Source organism: Gopherus flavomarginatus, chromosome 12 (genome assembly GCF_025201925.1).
Source record: "Gopherus flavomarginatus isolate rGopFla2 chromosome 12, rGopFla2.mat.asm, whole genome shotgun sequence".
Classification (NCBI taxonomy): domain Eukaryota; kingdom Metazoa; phylum Chordata; order Testudines; family Testudinidae; genus Gopherus; species Gopherus flavomarginatus.
In genome coordinates, this window is record NC_066628.1 from 46,145,004 (window position 1) to 46,158,456 (window position 13,453).

The 13,453-nt window shown below is 49.1% G+C and overlaps 1 protein-coding gene across 2 annotated transcripts in view; it reads right to left on the minus strand.

Annotated features, from left to right (window-relative positions):
- Window positions 1-13,453, minus strand: part of RGS9 (regulator of G protein signaling 9) — a 67,105-nt gene that overhangs the window by 18,155 nt on the left and 35,497 nt on the right. For both annotated transcript variants that reach the window (XM_050920652.1, XM_050920653.1), the window contains exons 10-12: window positions 5,081-5,110; window positions 4,345-4,406; window positions 120-233 (exon numbers count right to left, since the gene is read on the minus strand). In XM_050920652.1, coding sequence (XP_050776609.1) covers window positions 120-233; window positions 4,345-4,406; window positions 5,081-5,110 — 206 coding nt within the window. The remainder of the gene's footprint in view (window positions 1-119; window positions 234-4,344; window positions 4,407-5,080; window positions 5,111-13,453) is intronic.

Sequence of the window (13,453 nt, forward strand, 5' to 3'; positions counted from 1 at the left end):
TCGCCACTTATCACAGGAGAGTGGATATCATGAGTAGGTCAATGCTTCTTTTTTTTTTTCAATATCCCGCAACGTAAAGGCTTTGTAAGCCACAAGCTGGCGGGAGAGTAAATACATACAGCTTTGCATTGAGCTCCCAGAACTCAGAGTCATCAGTTATCCAGGGATTGCTGGGGAGGCATCCAGACATGATAGGATCATTGGAGAGGAACTGTTCACTGTACTTCACAAGCCTGAAAATAATTCAGATGAAACCAAGATGATCGGCTGCAGGCAGCACTTCAACCAACATATTTATAAATTATTACACAGGGCTTGGACCTCTTTCTAAGTGCATATATAATGGGGCCCGGATCCTGAATGGGACTTCTGGGTACTAATACAATGCAAATAATAATTAATAAGAACAATGAATCTCTTCCCATCCAGCCACAACACACCACAAAAACACGCACCAAATGCAGGTCTGTATGTTGTCTTTCAAAAGTGGCCAGTGATCTTGGGGGGGTCCCAGTGTTTGGGAGCTGAACTTAAGATGCACCCGAGGTCACACAGTGACTTCAGAAGCAGAGCGAGGAACAGAACCCAGGAATCAGGAACTCAGATTCCCTCACAGTATGGTTGCTGCTTTGATATGAGAGGAAAGGAGCAGACAGAAAGGAAAATGGATGTTGCAGGAACCTGAACTGGGATCCAGACAACCTGACTGATGGACTTCGGGGACAACTTCAAGAAGGACCTTGAGCAGTTGCCTTACAAAAATGTATCTTTTTAATTTTGCTGCAATGGGTTCCCTCCCAGGGGCTGTTCTGTCCAGCAGCCTGTCTCAGTGAACCCTGGGTAAATGGGACATGGCTGAGCATGCCCCAGCTGGCTATCGTGTTCCTCTCCACTGTATAGCTCATTACTCTGTAGAGCACTTTGAGCTGCTTTATGTATGAAGCCAAAGTCTCTTCTGTTCTAGTAAGAGCAAAGCAGAGAAATATTTAATGTGCCACCTCCAGTTCAGGGGCCGGCCAGACTTGTAATTACAACCAATTTCATTAACACGCTGTGAATGTTTTTTTTCCCCTTCTTCACTTTTGAAAAATTCGTCTGGTTTCTGTGTTTAAAATTCATCCCAGGCTACACTGCTCTCACGTGTTCAAAGCTGGGTGCATGCTGTCCACACCAGTGATGCTAACAGATACCTTGGCACAGATCCTATAACTATACAAGGCTGCTGCACATAGCGTATTGTGGGTTTGACACCAGCACACTTGATACTATCTTCTCAGTGGAAATGCCAAGGCATTCTGCGCTCACATCTTTCAGTCCAAGCCATATATTCTAATCGAGCTGCAAATCTGAACCCATCAGCTCAGGAGACAGTGCATTTCCAGCTCCTCCAGGATCAATAAAGCACTGTGATGTGTGCATACTGTCTGAAGACTGATCCTGCCCTAACCAATAAGGATTAGAGTCAGGCTCAATCTCTGAGATTGGCTCAAGGTCCACATTTCCTCAAAGCTGAAGGAAGCTTGGCTCTAGGGACTGGTTTTGACCCAGTATAGAGATAGGGCTAGTCACTCTTGCGTGAAGAGTTTCATCAGCAAATGTTAGCTAATTAAGCATCACAGCACCCCATGGAGGTAGGCAAGTTCACAGACTGGGAAACAGGCACAGAGCAGCACATGTGACCTGCCCAAGGCCACAGAGGGGAGACAGAAGCAGAGGCAAGCTAAGCACACAACAAGAACTCCTGACTCCTTTCCCCCATTATAACCACTGGCCCTTCCAGGCCTTCCTCTAGAATGTGACCATTTCACACCCACCTGGGGGAATCCACTCCCAGGTAACATGGCTCAGTACCAGGTGGATTGCAGGGAGGGGAGGGGAGGGGAGGAATCCTCTCCAGAGGGCATGGAGCAGCCACACAGCCAATGCATGGAGATTGCTTCAGCCCAGTGATAGAAACAGTGGCTTCCACGTGTGAAGGTCATTGGGCTTGGGCTCTGAGACCCTGCTGTCCTTCCCTGTCTTCCTCCATAGCCACTCACTGCTGGGTAAGAGGTGCATAGCCTCCCAGATCCTCAGGGCTGCACCAGTCCCATGGCCTGAGTGCTCTCCACACCTCCAGGAGAAGGCAGGACTTGTCCGTGTGCAATTCCAAATACCATCCCACTGTGACACATCACCGTCCCCCTGCACTTTCGGTTGTTTGATTCTCTGGTCTGTGTTAGGCAGGAGGTCAGACTAGATGATCAAAAACGGTCACATCTCTCTTTAAAATGGATGAATCTCCCAGGACCATAACTGCCCCTGTCCCAGCATTGCCAATCCCAAGCACTCAAAATTACGGAGTGACCAGCCCCTACCCCACATCATGAGATTGGTTTAAACTCATGAATATTTAAATATCCTGTAATACATTTTGGAGGAAAAGGGTTTAGAGCCTCTAGAGGTCACATTCTCAGGTTTCCTCCATAATGAGGTACAGAAACTTGGGGGGGGGGTTGTTAAATGAAAACAGAGATAGTCTGATATCATCACGATTCCAAGAGCTGGAGCTTTAAGACAAAACACCAAATTTCACAAGACTTGCAGTAAAATCTCAAGAGAGGGAGGCACTATATGCAAAACAGCTGGTGGGGCTTGATGTGCCTGGACTGGACTCCAACATAACTCATAGACTCATAGGTCAGAAGGGACCAATCTGATCATCTAGTCTGACCTCCTGCACAAGGCAGGCCACAGAACCCCACCCATCCAATTTTATACAACCCCTATCCCAGGATTGAGTTTTTGAAATCCTCAAAAATGGTTTGAAGACCTCAAGCTGCAGAGATACCACCAGCAAGCGACCCGTGCCCCACACTGCAGGGGAAGGCGAAAAACCTCCAGGGCACCTGCCAATCCGCCCTGGAGGAAAATTCCTTCCCGACCCCAAATATGGCGATCAGCTAAACCCTGAGCATGTGGGCAAGAGTCACCAGCCAGCACCCAAGAAAATAAGTGACCTATGTCTGAGGTTGGGCATCATCATCTCCATGGCAAATGCCAAAGGGATGTGACCTCTTTGCCAATCAAGCATTACTCACATCAAATCTAGCTAGTCCTTGTGACGGTCTGGCTGGCTGGTCAGTCAGAGTCTATCATTGGCGATCTTATGCCATCTAAACTTCCAGCACCAGGTCACGTAGCAGCAGTGCTTGGTAAACGTGCTTTGTAATTCGCTGGTCTCCCATCCCAAGAGCCTCTCTGTTCTGAGAGCACAGCAGGTAATTGGCATGATCAGGGATCCGTTTGGGAAAGACCCCAATGGGGAGTGAGGACAGTCCATCACTTGGCCTACTGTGAGAAGCAGCTTTCAGCCCCCAATTTTAACAATGTGGGACAACCAGGATCTGTTTACACTGTCCACGGCACCGAGCCAAAAGACTCGGGCTCTGGGGGCTCATGCTACCACGCTGAAAAAAGCTGTGTAGACCTCATGGCTAAAGCTGCAAAGCCCATTCCCCTCCTTAGGCTTCAAAGCCCGAGCTCCAGCCTCAGCCTCTAAGCACTGTCCACACAACTATTTAGAGAGCGCCAGTAGGAGCCCCGCAACCCCCAGTCTGTGGGCCCGGGCTGGGAGGCTTGGGCAGTGTAGACGCGCCCCCAAGTGACTTCATTCACCGCATTCTGCGGAACACCCACATCGGGAACTAGAACGCTGACACCCAGCTGATGGTGAAAAGCTGCTGTTGCACTCTGATACTGTACAGCTGGATTTCACCACCAGACACATTATCTGTCTAACATACTGGTAGTTCTGGTGCTTTCCATTGCAGAAACCAGAGAGTTTTCTTTATTGATGAGGCTTTGTTCCACTCTGTTTTCCCAAATAATCCTTTCCTTTTAACCCAGAACCTGGGTTACCTTCACGGCCCTTCAGCCTCACTAGTCATGATACTGACTTCCTGTCAAAACAATGGTGGTGGTAGTGATGAATATGATAGGGTACCTATTCTCAGTCCCTGCTTAGTCAAAGTTCCCATTGGTTATAACTGGAATCTTAACGAAAGACCTGACCCTGTTCCCATTTCAGTTTATGGCTAAGCTCCCATTGCAGAACTGAGCCTTCATGCCAGGATTGGGACTCAGAGCGTTCTCTGCTTTATGAATGACCGTGGTTTTACCACCAGTTTCCAATCCAGTTATTACACAGCCTTGAGAGACTGTGTCTAAAGAACACTGTATGAGGCCATGCAATTAACGGGCCTAGTGAGTCACCAGCTGTCAGAGTAAATAGGTTAATCATCTCATTAACGGAAGAGAATTTAAGACTAATTAATGAATGGGCATAAGGGAATCAGAACTTACCCTCCAAGGGAGACAGAAGACTTCACTGTGGACTTCATGATGACTTGCTGATAGTACATGATCTAAGAGGCACAGATATGTTTTGTAGTTAACAGAATTGCAGTCATTTGGGTGAAAACTGGTTATCATCTACTTCATCCCTTCTGCAAGATAGTAGGACAATTACAACAGTTTCTGCATCATCCCTAACAAGAGGGTGTCCACGGAGTCCCAGAGTCACTGGATTATTTTATCGCCACAGTTATTTTCATTAGGGTTTTTCAAATGTCTCGAGAATGATCTATAATGTGCAAGTAATTAGCTGGAGTTCCCTAGGTTCTATAATAATGGAATAATAGCTACAATGGCACTTTTGTCTGCACAATGAGTCTGATTACCTACAGATGCTCTGGAGGATTTAGGTGTGCGATTATCATTGCTACTTGGTTGTCTCTATGCCAGCAACTTTGGGGATATTTCCTATCACAGCTCTACCACTGGTACAGCTCCATCAGCATTCAGCAACGGTGGGAGTGCTTTTACACGCTGAGAGCTTTCCCGCCACTGCTCACAATGATGTCAGTGCAATGCCGGAACACTTCCTGAAAATGCATTAGACTGAAAGCTTTTGGAGGAAGGAACAACGATGATCTGTGTGTATGAGAAGCACCTATCTTTGGGCACTAATGCAGCACAAATTCCAACAATAATAATAGACAAACACCTAATATTTGCAAAGAAGTGAAGGTCAAATTACCTCTCTTCTATAAACATCAATGTTTTTTTTCTGTAAAACAACAAAGCAAAAGCATTAAAGTTGGGTGGGTACTCAAAACTATTCTTTAAAAGAAGAAAATGCAGTTACAGGATTCCCTGTTGGGCACCTTTCTCCCATTTAACCCTCATTACAATTGAAAACAAATACAGACTAGCATCCAAGCAGCTCATCTAATCAGAGTATTATCAATTCTTATTTAGTCTGCACAAAAGAAGAGTGAGGGGGGATTTGATAGCAGCCTTCAACTACCTGAAGGGGGGTTCCAAAGAGGATGGATCTCGACTGTTCTCAGTGGGGGCAGATGACAGAACAAGGAGCAATGGTCGTAAGTTGCAGTGGGGGAGGCCTAGGTTGGATATTAGGAAACACTGTTTCACTAAGAGGTGGTGAAGCACTGGAATGGGTTACCTGGGGAGGTGGTAGAATCTCCATCCTTAGAGGTTTTTAAGGTCAGGCTTGACAAAGCCCTGGCTGGGATGATCCTGCTTTGAGCAGAGGATTGGACTAGATGACCTCCTGAGGTCCCTTCCAACGCTAATCTTTTATGATTCTATGATTCTAATGCTAAGTGCATCTACAGACCATACGTGGTTCCAATAGATGTAAGTATTGTATAGTGCCCCCTACTCCATCACAGCCTATGTATATTCAATTACAGCGTTATTCTAATTGAGCTAAAATAGATTCATTTAGCAGACACTGATTAGATCATTCAATACTAGTTAAAGGAGACAGGAACCAACACATTGCAAAATACAAACACAATTAAAAAGCCTCAGAAACAATATCTGCGGTGGAAAGGTGGTTAAATTGTGATTTGAATAGCTCAGACTATGTTATATGTCATCCACAACTGAACAAGCAACTCAAGGCAAGAAATTAACTGCTGGGTGTTTATTCACGCAGCTTCCTTTGAAGCGCAGCACAGTTATTTTGTCTTGAATAAACCGGAGGAGAGAGAAGGAAAGGCAGGTAAAGTCAGGGATCTTCCAGGCAAGCCTCTAAACCCTTGCGTAGGCTTTTTAGCCCCGAGTCTCCCATTAAAGTCATGCAGCTAATCTACCATGCGTGATCTTGGGAGCTGCAGCCCAGAACTATCCCATCTAATTAACGCTGTGGGAGAATCAATGCCATGGATTGCTTTGTGGGAGGAGAGCACTTGCGAAAAGTGCTGGCTTGGCAGCCCTAGAGCCCCAAGTCCTTTGTCCACGGAGCTAGTACAGGATGGACAAGACCAGCACAAGTCCCCCTCTCTCCCACACTCTCGCCAGTGAACCTCAGCCTTGACCTTGGCAGCTGCATCTGTACTGAGGCAAAACTCCCACTGCACTTCACAGGAGTTTTGCCTGGAAAAGGGCTAAAGGATTGGGCCCTTAATTTAAAGATTTGGCAACAATTTTGATGGGCTGTAGTAATACCATTTGGAAAGTTAAATTTGCAGACATGAGGATTAGATGCTTCTCTTTTAAACAAAAGCTTAGATTATTCAGAATCTGCACACGCCGTGTGGGTCACAGAAATATGTCCAGCACATCAGATCCAATCCAGGGGCCAGGTGCTGGACACCTCTGACCCACCCCCCAAAAAAGAATTCATTCCTTCTGCTTTCTCCTGACTGCTGCATACTCCCCTCAGACCACCAGTGCCATGTTTGCTTGCTATGATCAGAGAACTACCATTCTCCAGCTGCACACAAGCACCCTTTTACACATATGGAGGGAGAAAATGTGCACAACCAGCTGTTTCTGACAGTATATACTCAGTCGTGAGCTGCCAAAATATTACCAACCGGTTCCCTCCTCCTCACCCCATGAGGTCATACCCCCCCCAGGGACTCCTGCCCCATCCAACCCCCCACGTTCCTTGACAGCCCCCCCCCAGAACCCCTGCCCCATCCACCCCCCTTCCCTGTCCCCTGATTGCCCCCTGCCGCCCCATCCAACCGCTCCTCTCATTCCTGATGGCCCTCCCTGGAACCCCTGCCCTTGCCTGCCCCCATCGCCCCATCCAACCCCTGCTCCTTCCTGACTGCTGTCCCCGGGACCCTTGCCCCCATTCAATCCCCCTGTTCTCTGTCCTCTGACCGCCCTGACACTAATCCACACCCCCAACACCCCCTCCCTTCTCCCTGCCCCCTTACCGCGCTGCCTGGAGGTCGGTGCCGGGCTGGGCCGCATGGCCGGGGTTGCGACCAGAGCTGGGGCGCTCGGCCGGGGCCGGAGTCGGGGCGCTCAGCTGGCTGGGACAGGGGTCGGGCCAGAGTTGTGCCTCCAGGCTTATCAGGCCCAGGAGCCGGGCTGGAGCCATGCCACCTGGCCGGCCAAGGTTGGGACCGGGCCAGAGCTGTGCCGCCTGGCCAGCCGAGGTCAGGACAAGGCCGGAGCCACACTGCTCGGCTGGCCAAGGTCAGGGTCGGGGGCCAGGCCGGAGCCATGTGGCGCCTGGAGCCCTCCTTGCACCCCTGCCCCAGCTCACCTGCAGGAAGCTGCTGCTTCCTTCTCAGCTCTCCCAGGCTTCCTGCGTGAACAGCTGATTCGCGGGAAGCCGGGGAGGGGAAGGAGAAGCCGGGGGAGCGTTCAGAAAAGGAGGCAGAGGTGGAGTGAGGTGAGTTGGGGCTGAGGGAAGGGCAGGGAGCTGCTGGGGCTTTTGTTAAATTTAAAAGCCTTTTCGAACCAGTTGTCCCTCGTGGGACAACCGGTTCTAAAAGGGCTTCTAAATTTAACAACCGGTTCCTACGAACTGGTGGAAACTGGCTCCAGCTCACCACTGGATATACTCCCCACCTCAGTGACAAGAGCGGGATATGCAGCAGAGCATCCAGCATGCACCGTGCTAACACAAATCCAGCCTGTGTGACGCTAACACAAACCTATCCCGTGTGGTACTAACACAGATCTAACCTACATGACATAAGAAGGAGAAGGTCTTTTTCAGAGACATCCATTGGAAATATCCTGAACAGATCTGACCTGCTGCAATGAAAGTGATCTCAGCTGAAACAAACAAGCTAATAGGAAAAGCAAAAACAATTTCTGCACCATTGAGAGTGATTCCCCACTAGATACATGCAGGACCTGATGTGAATGAGAGTAAGGCTTACACAAGGGGAAAATGCAACCCCTCGGAGTACAATAAGATCTTTACACACATGGGATCCAATGGTCTTAATCTGCATTTGGAGGACTTTGCATTTGATGGAGGACAGAACTGCCTTGCTTAGATGGAAGGGACTGATAAGTAGCACGTGCTAGTGAAAGACAGGGAAGGAGAGAGCTTATTAAAAACAGGGACATCGCTCCTGTTGTCTGTGTACAGGCAAAACTCCTGTGGGTGGCCGCAGCATGCAAGGAATCAGGGTCGGAAAGTAAAGCTCCAATGGTATCACCTGATTAGTACAGGAATACTTGAAGACAATGGGAATCTGCTTGAGCCTCGGCTGCGGGCTCATTATTTGCAACAAGCCTGTTATTCTGCACACAGTTAAATTGTTAGTTGAAATCTGCACCCACTGTGTCTGTCATATTGGGCCGGATTCTGGGCCCGGTGATGTCAATGGGAAAACTCTCGTTTCTTTCAATGCAGCATCAGGTTCATTGTAAGTACTGTGAGAGCTGATAGGATACTACATGTGGGGGCTAAAGATCAGCCTGGGTTTGCACACATTTCCTGTTCTGAGGGGGTGCCGCTGGCTAAATAGCACCTATTAAAGCCACATAAAGATTCCTCACATTTCTACATGTGTCGTCTTTATTTCAGATCCAATTGCTGTAGCCATGGAGGGCAGAAAATCATCTGCTTCTACCCATTCCCATAGGACAGGCTGAAACCCACTGCACTTCTACTACCTTAGAAAGCATCTTCTTTGCAGAGCTACAGTTCTATTCCAACGGAAGCTATTTCATATATAATGGGAGTTCACTATCTTCCTGAGGAGCGCTGAGACATAATCAGAACCCTTGGAATTTACCAAGTGCTGGCTAAACTATTCCACTTGCTGAGGCCTGAGGGTGGCTGCTGTGGTTAATTTAGGAAATATCAGTGGGTTGACTCCATTAGATCAGAAAGAAAAATCTTCTAAATTAAATAAAAGGCTCCCTCACCATGGGCAGCAGGTATTGTAGGCAGGGGTAGGCTCTGCCTCCCCAAACGGCCTAGCACTGCCCCGCCTACGCTCTGCCCACAGTCCAGGCCCTGTTCTGCAGTTCCCAGTGCTCTGCCCTAGTGGGCCCAGGCTGCCTGGGGCTGGCTGCTGGCCTGCCTTCCGCAGGGACTCAGGGTGACAGGTGCTGGGGCCACGCTGCTCGGAGCATCAGGGCTGGGGGCGCTGTGGCTGTGCCGCTCTGCCACCTGGAGCACCAGGGCTGGGAATAGCCTGGCTGGCTCCAGAGCACCAGCACTGGGGGCGCTGCCACCCAGCACACTGGGGCTGGCCATGCCACCCAAAGCATCGGGGCTGGCCATGCCACTCGGCTGCCCAGAGCACAGAGCACTGCTGCCTGGCACTCAGGGCCTGCCGCCCGGGGCTGGGGGCCGTGGGGTGGGTGCTTTGGGTTCTTGCGGGGGGAAGAGGGCAAAAGTGGAGGGGGAGGGCAGAAGGGGGGGGCAGAAGGGGAGGGGCCAGGGCAAGCCTCCTCCAATGGCCGCCTATGCCTCCCACTGGTCTTTATTATCCTGAATGGGTATTTCTGACAGACACAGCGCAGCTGGATGAGGAGAGAGGAAAGGAGGATGCTCAGCAGAATGGTTGTAGACGGCTTTCATGGAAGTTAAGATGCTCTAGTCTTCTACAGCGCAACAGATCAAGGGCCTCAGAGGCACGCAGGCAGCCATGCCACTCGCAGGAGAAACAAATAACTGGTGGGAAAGAGAAAAGGGTGGGGGGAGAGTAAATTAAATGTTACCTAGAGCAATAAATCCATGAATGAAATTGACATTGTTGGTCTTCAGAAAATAAATCGAAGCTCTTCTCCAATCTGTCTGTGTTGTAACACCACTAGCGTCCTACCTAAGCACCTGGCAGTATTCACCTGGAAAGTAGTCCTGAGTGTTCAGTTCACATTTCGGGATGGAACCTCCCCTCCCTGAATGCCCATTGCACTGACTTCAGTGAGAGCGTTGGGTGTGCCAGGGATGCGGGAGAGCCAGCCTCTGACAAGACAAACAGGTTTGTTTCTGAAGCAGGGGCAGTGACCTTACTTTGGAAAGGAAGGCCCTGCAGCAAGAGGTCATGGGTCACCGCAGTAAAGAGGTTGGCACAGTGAGCCCTCTAGGATCTCCTCCATTCCCAATTTGAGGGTCACAAGCAGGTGTCAGGGGTCGTGGCCCCTCCCCCTTCCACACTGCTATACTGGAGGGTGGTCCCAGCTAGATAGGAGAAGGCAGGGTCCAAACTAGATGGGTGGCAGTGCCAGGGGCATCACATGGCATGGTAGCTGAGCGCACTGAATCTGGGATGAATTGAAAGGTGGGCACAGTATGGAACACATGATTCCCCATCCCCTCCCAAAGGCTGGTGGGAGTTTTGCTGGGGCGTGCAGGACAATGCCCCCTGTGCCTGGCTCTAGACTGCTGTATTCGCCCCTTGCTTTCCCGAGTACTAAATTCACACAACCCTACACACGGGGATGGGGGCTGTGATTAAACATACCGATTCTGAAACAGCAACTGGACCATCCCAAAGGCATGAAACCATAAGGAAGTAACTTCTTTCTTGGTCACCTGGTTTTCTCCTGGAGTGGGGCCCCAAACATATCCCCCAAATCCACAATCTCTCCCCCCAGCTTTGTAGAAGTGAATTGCTATTCTCAGTCCAGTGCCCAGCGGACAAGCCTTCCTCCACGTCACCAGTCAACAGCGTAATTAGTCCCCTGGTTCGGAGTTTCAGGAGAAAGCTGAGGACTGGATGGGCCATTGAGAATGGTCTCCCCTCTCACCACTAGAAATAATAGTAGGACATTGCTGGAGCAAGCAGGGGAAATGTGCACTGCCAGGATACGTGCTGCACCTGTCACGTGGGTAGGGAGAGGGCGTCAGCCTCCAGAGCTGTCAATCTGGCAGTGTTTTACAGTCCTTAATTCCACACTAAGCATTTTAAGACAACAAAAGAAGGAATCTCAGTGGCCTTGCCTCCACAGCTGCACTTAGCTCCCCTTAGCTTCCTCCCCCAATATTTCCCACCCCAGCATTTCTACTTTCACTGCTTCTGTCTCTGCTAGAAACCCATCCCAGCAACTCTAAACGCTCTGTGCATCCTGGCTCTCCTCTGCCACTTACAGCTTGTCTCCACGGCGATTTAGTGCCCAGCAAGCCAGAGTGTGAATCTACTGTGAACTAGCTTGCCAGGCACTCACTGGGCACGTGGATCCTGCTGCCACACTTTGAAAGTTTCCTCGTGTGCTCTGACATACTGCTCCTTGGAACTGGAGTATGACAAAGTGCACAAGGGAACTTTAAGTAAGTGGGCATAGGGTCCGCATGGCCAACAACTGTGCAGCAGCTAGTGCATCATAGATTCACCCCCTGGCTTGCCGTGTGTGAATGTACCACAGAGGCAAGCCACTAGGTTGAATTCAGAGACCCACTAAACATACCACCACTTTTTCCCAACCCACTACGCATACAGGCCCCGTTCCAACTCAGAATCACCCTCCCGACCTGCCGTGCACCATCTCCGACAAAGAGATAAATCCTACGCTCACTCGGATTTATACAGGAATATCATTCAGCAGCCAAGGGCCATTTACCATTTTCCCTTAAAGAGTGTAAAACGGATTAATTGAGTAATACCCATCAACCAGTGAATTATCACAATTATCCAGTGCAGAAGCTTAATGTCCCTCTAGGCTTAAATCAAAATGCCAATTAGTGAAAGGCTCCAGCCAGTCTCATCTGACCGTCACATGCTCTACAAAAGGTTCTGCGTTGTGAGGATTATATGGGCATTCAAGCAGCACACACGCAGCCCTGTCGCTCGAGACAAAGCTCCAAAGGCAGCATGAGATATGCAGCAAGTGAAATGCAAGAAAAGCTGCTACTCAGATGCCGGAAAAGTTTTGTGTTTCAGCTGACTGTTCTGGTGCATTAGTTCCAATCAAACTTTGAAATGTAAAAATAGAAACAGGAAGCATCCTATCCACTTTGCATGGAGAAGATTAACTTCCAGAGATAACCACCCAGAGGCGCAGCTTAGACCCCCAAACTGCTAGAGCTGCTCAAAAGAGTTTCATCCATGTTGGATCGATGGAAAATAGATTTTTAACTAAATGGAAATCTTCGCTCAAAAACTCCCATTTGCATCTAAAATGTTTAGGTCTTTGTTGAAAAACTGAGGCTGTTCAAAATTGAAAATGTTTGCTTTTTAGCAAAACCCCCCAAAATTGCAAAGCTATCCCTCCCCCAGACACCCACTGCTCTGCCTATCCACTTTTCTCTTTCCTGTTCCCTCTCTCCTTCTGCCCCTTTCTCTTGTTCCACTCCTCTCTTTTCACCCTCTTCCTTCTCTGAGCTGCTCTCAGTTATTTACAGCAACCTACCAAACAGTACTCGTTTTCATTCATTTCTGTATTTTCCTTCTGTAGATTTAGAATAAATAAGACGAGCCCACAGACAGGCTCTGAGCCTCCTGTTGATGATGTAAAAATTACGAAAACTGAAGAGCAATACAATGAGTTTAACCCATCTACGAACACAAACAATATACTGCTCCCAGACATCGGCTGTACTGCAATCCACCTGCCTCTCTCCAGAGGCCAGGGGAAATAAACAAGCACTGTTGGATGCCCTGAAAACCAGCAAATCTGGACCGGATGTGGGAGGCCTTTCCAGAGAAAGCCCTGCCGACCGCTCCCTCCCTATTATATCCAGGGGACTCCAACAGCAGGGCTTCCACTCACTGCAGCAGCAGCAGTATAGCCCAGGGAGAGAGGGGTCTGATTCTGATCTCCCACTGGTGTTAATCGGGAGTAACTCCACTCAACACAATGGTGTTACACTGGCGTGAAGGAAAAGAGTGGAGAATCCAGCTCATAATGTGAACAGTGAGAGGCACAGCTCCCTTGCCTCTTGTGCTAGTGTTCATTATTGGTCGCTTGTGTCCATGACATTCTCTAGACCTGCAGCACGCTAAGAGCGAATTTTGGATTTCTTCGCAGTTGCCTGTTATTACTGCCCCTGGGGCTTATTTTCTGTCCCTAAACTAAAAAGAGTAAAATCTTTCCTGATAATGTGCGGATATTGCAGTACGGACCGTGGGAACACTGGGCTGGGGTTTCAATCATAGACTTATTGTATGCATGTGGGTTGGTGGAAAGGGCCCCTTGACAATTCAGAAGCCTAAAGTCCTCCTTTATCTAC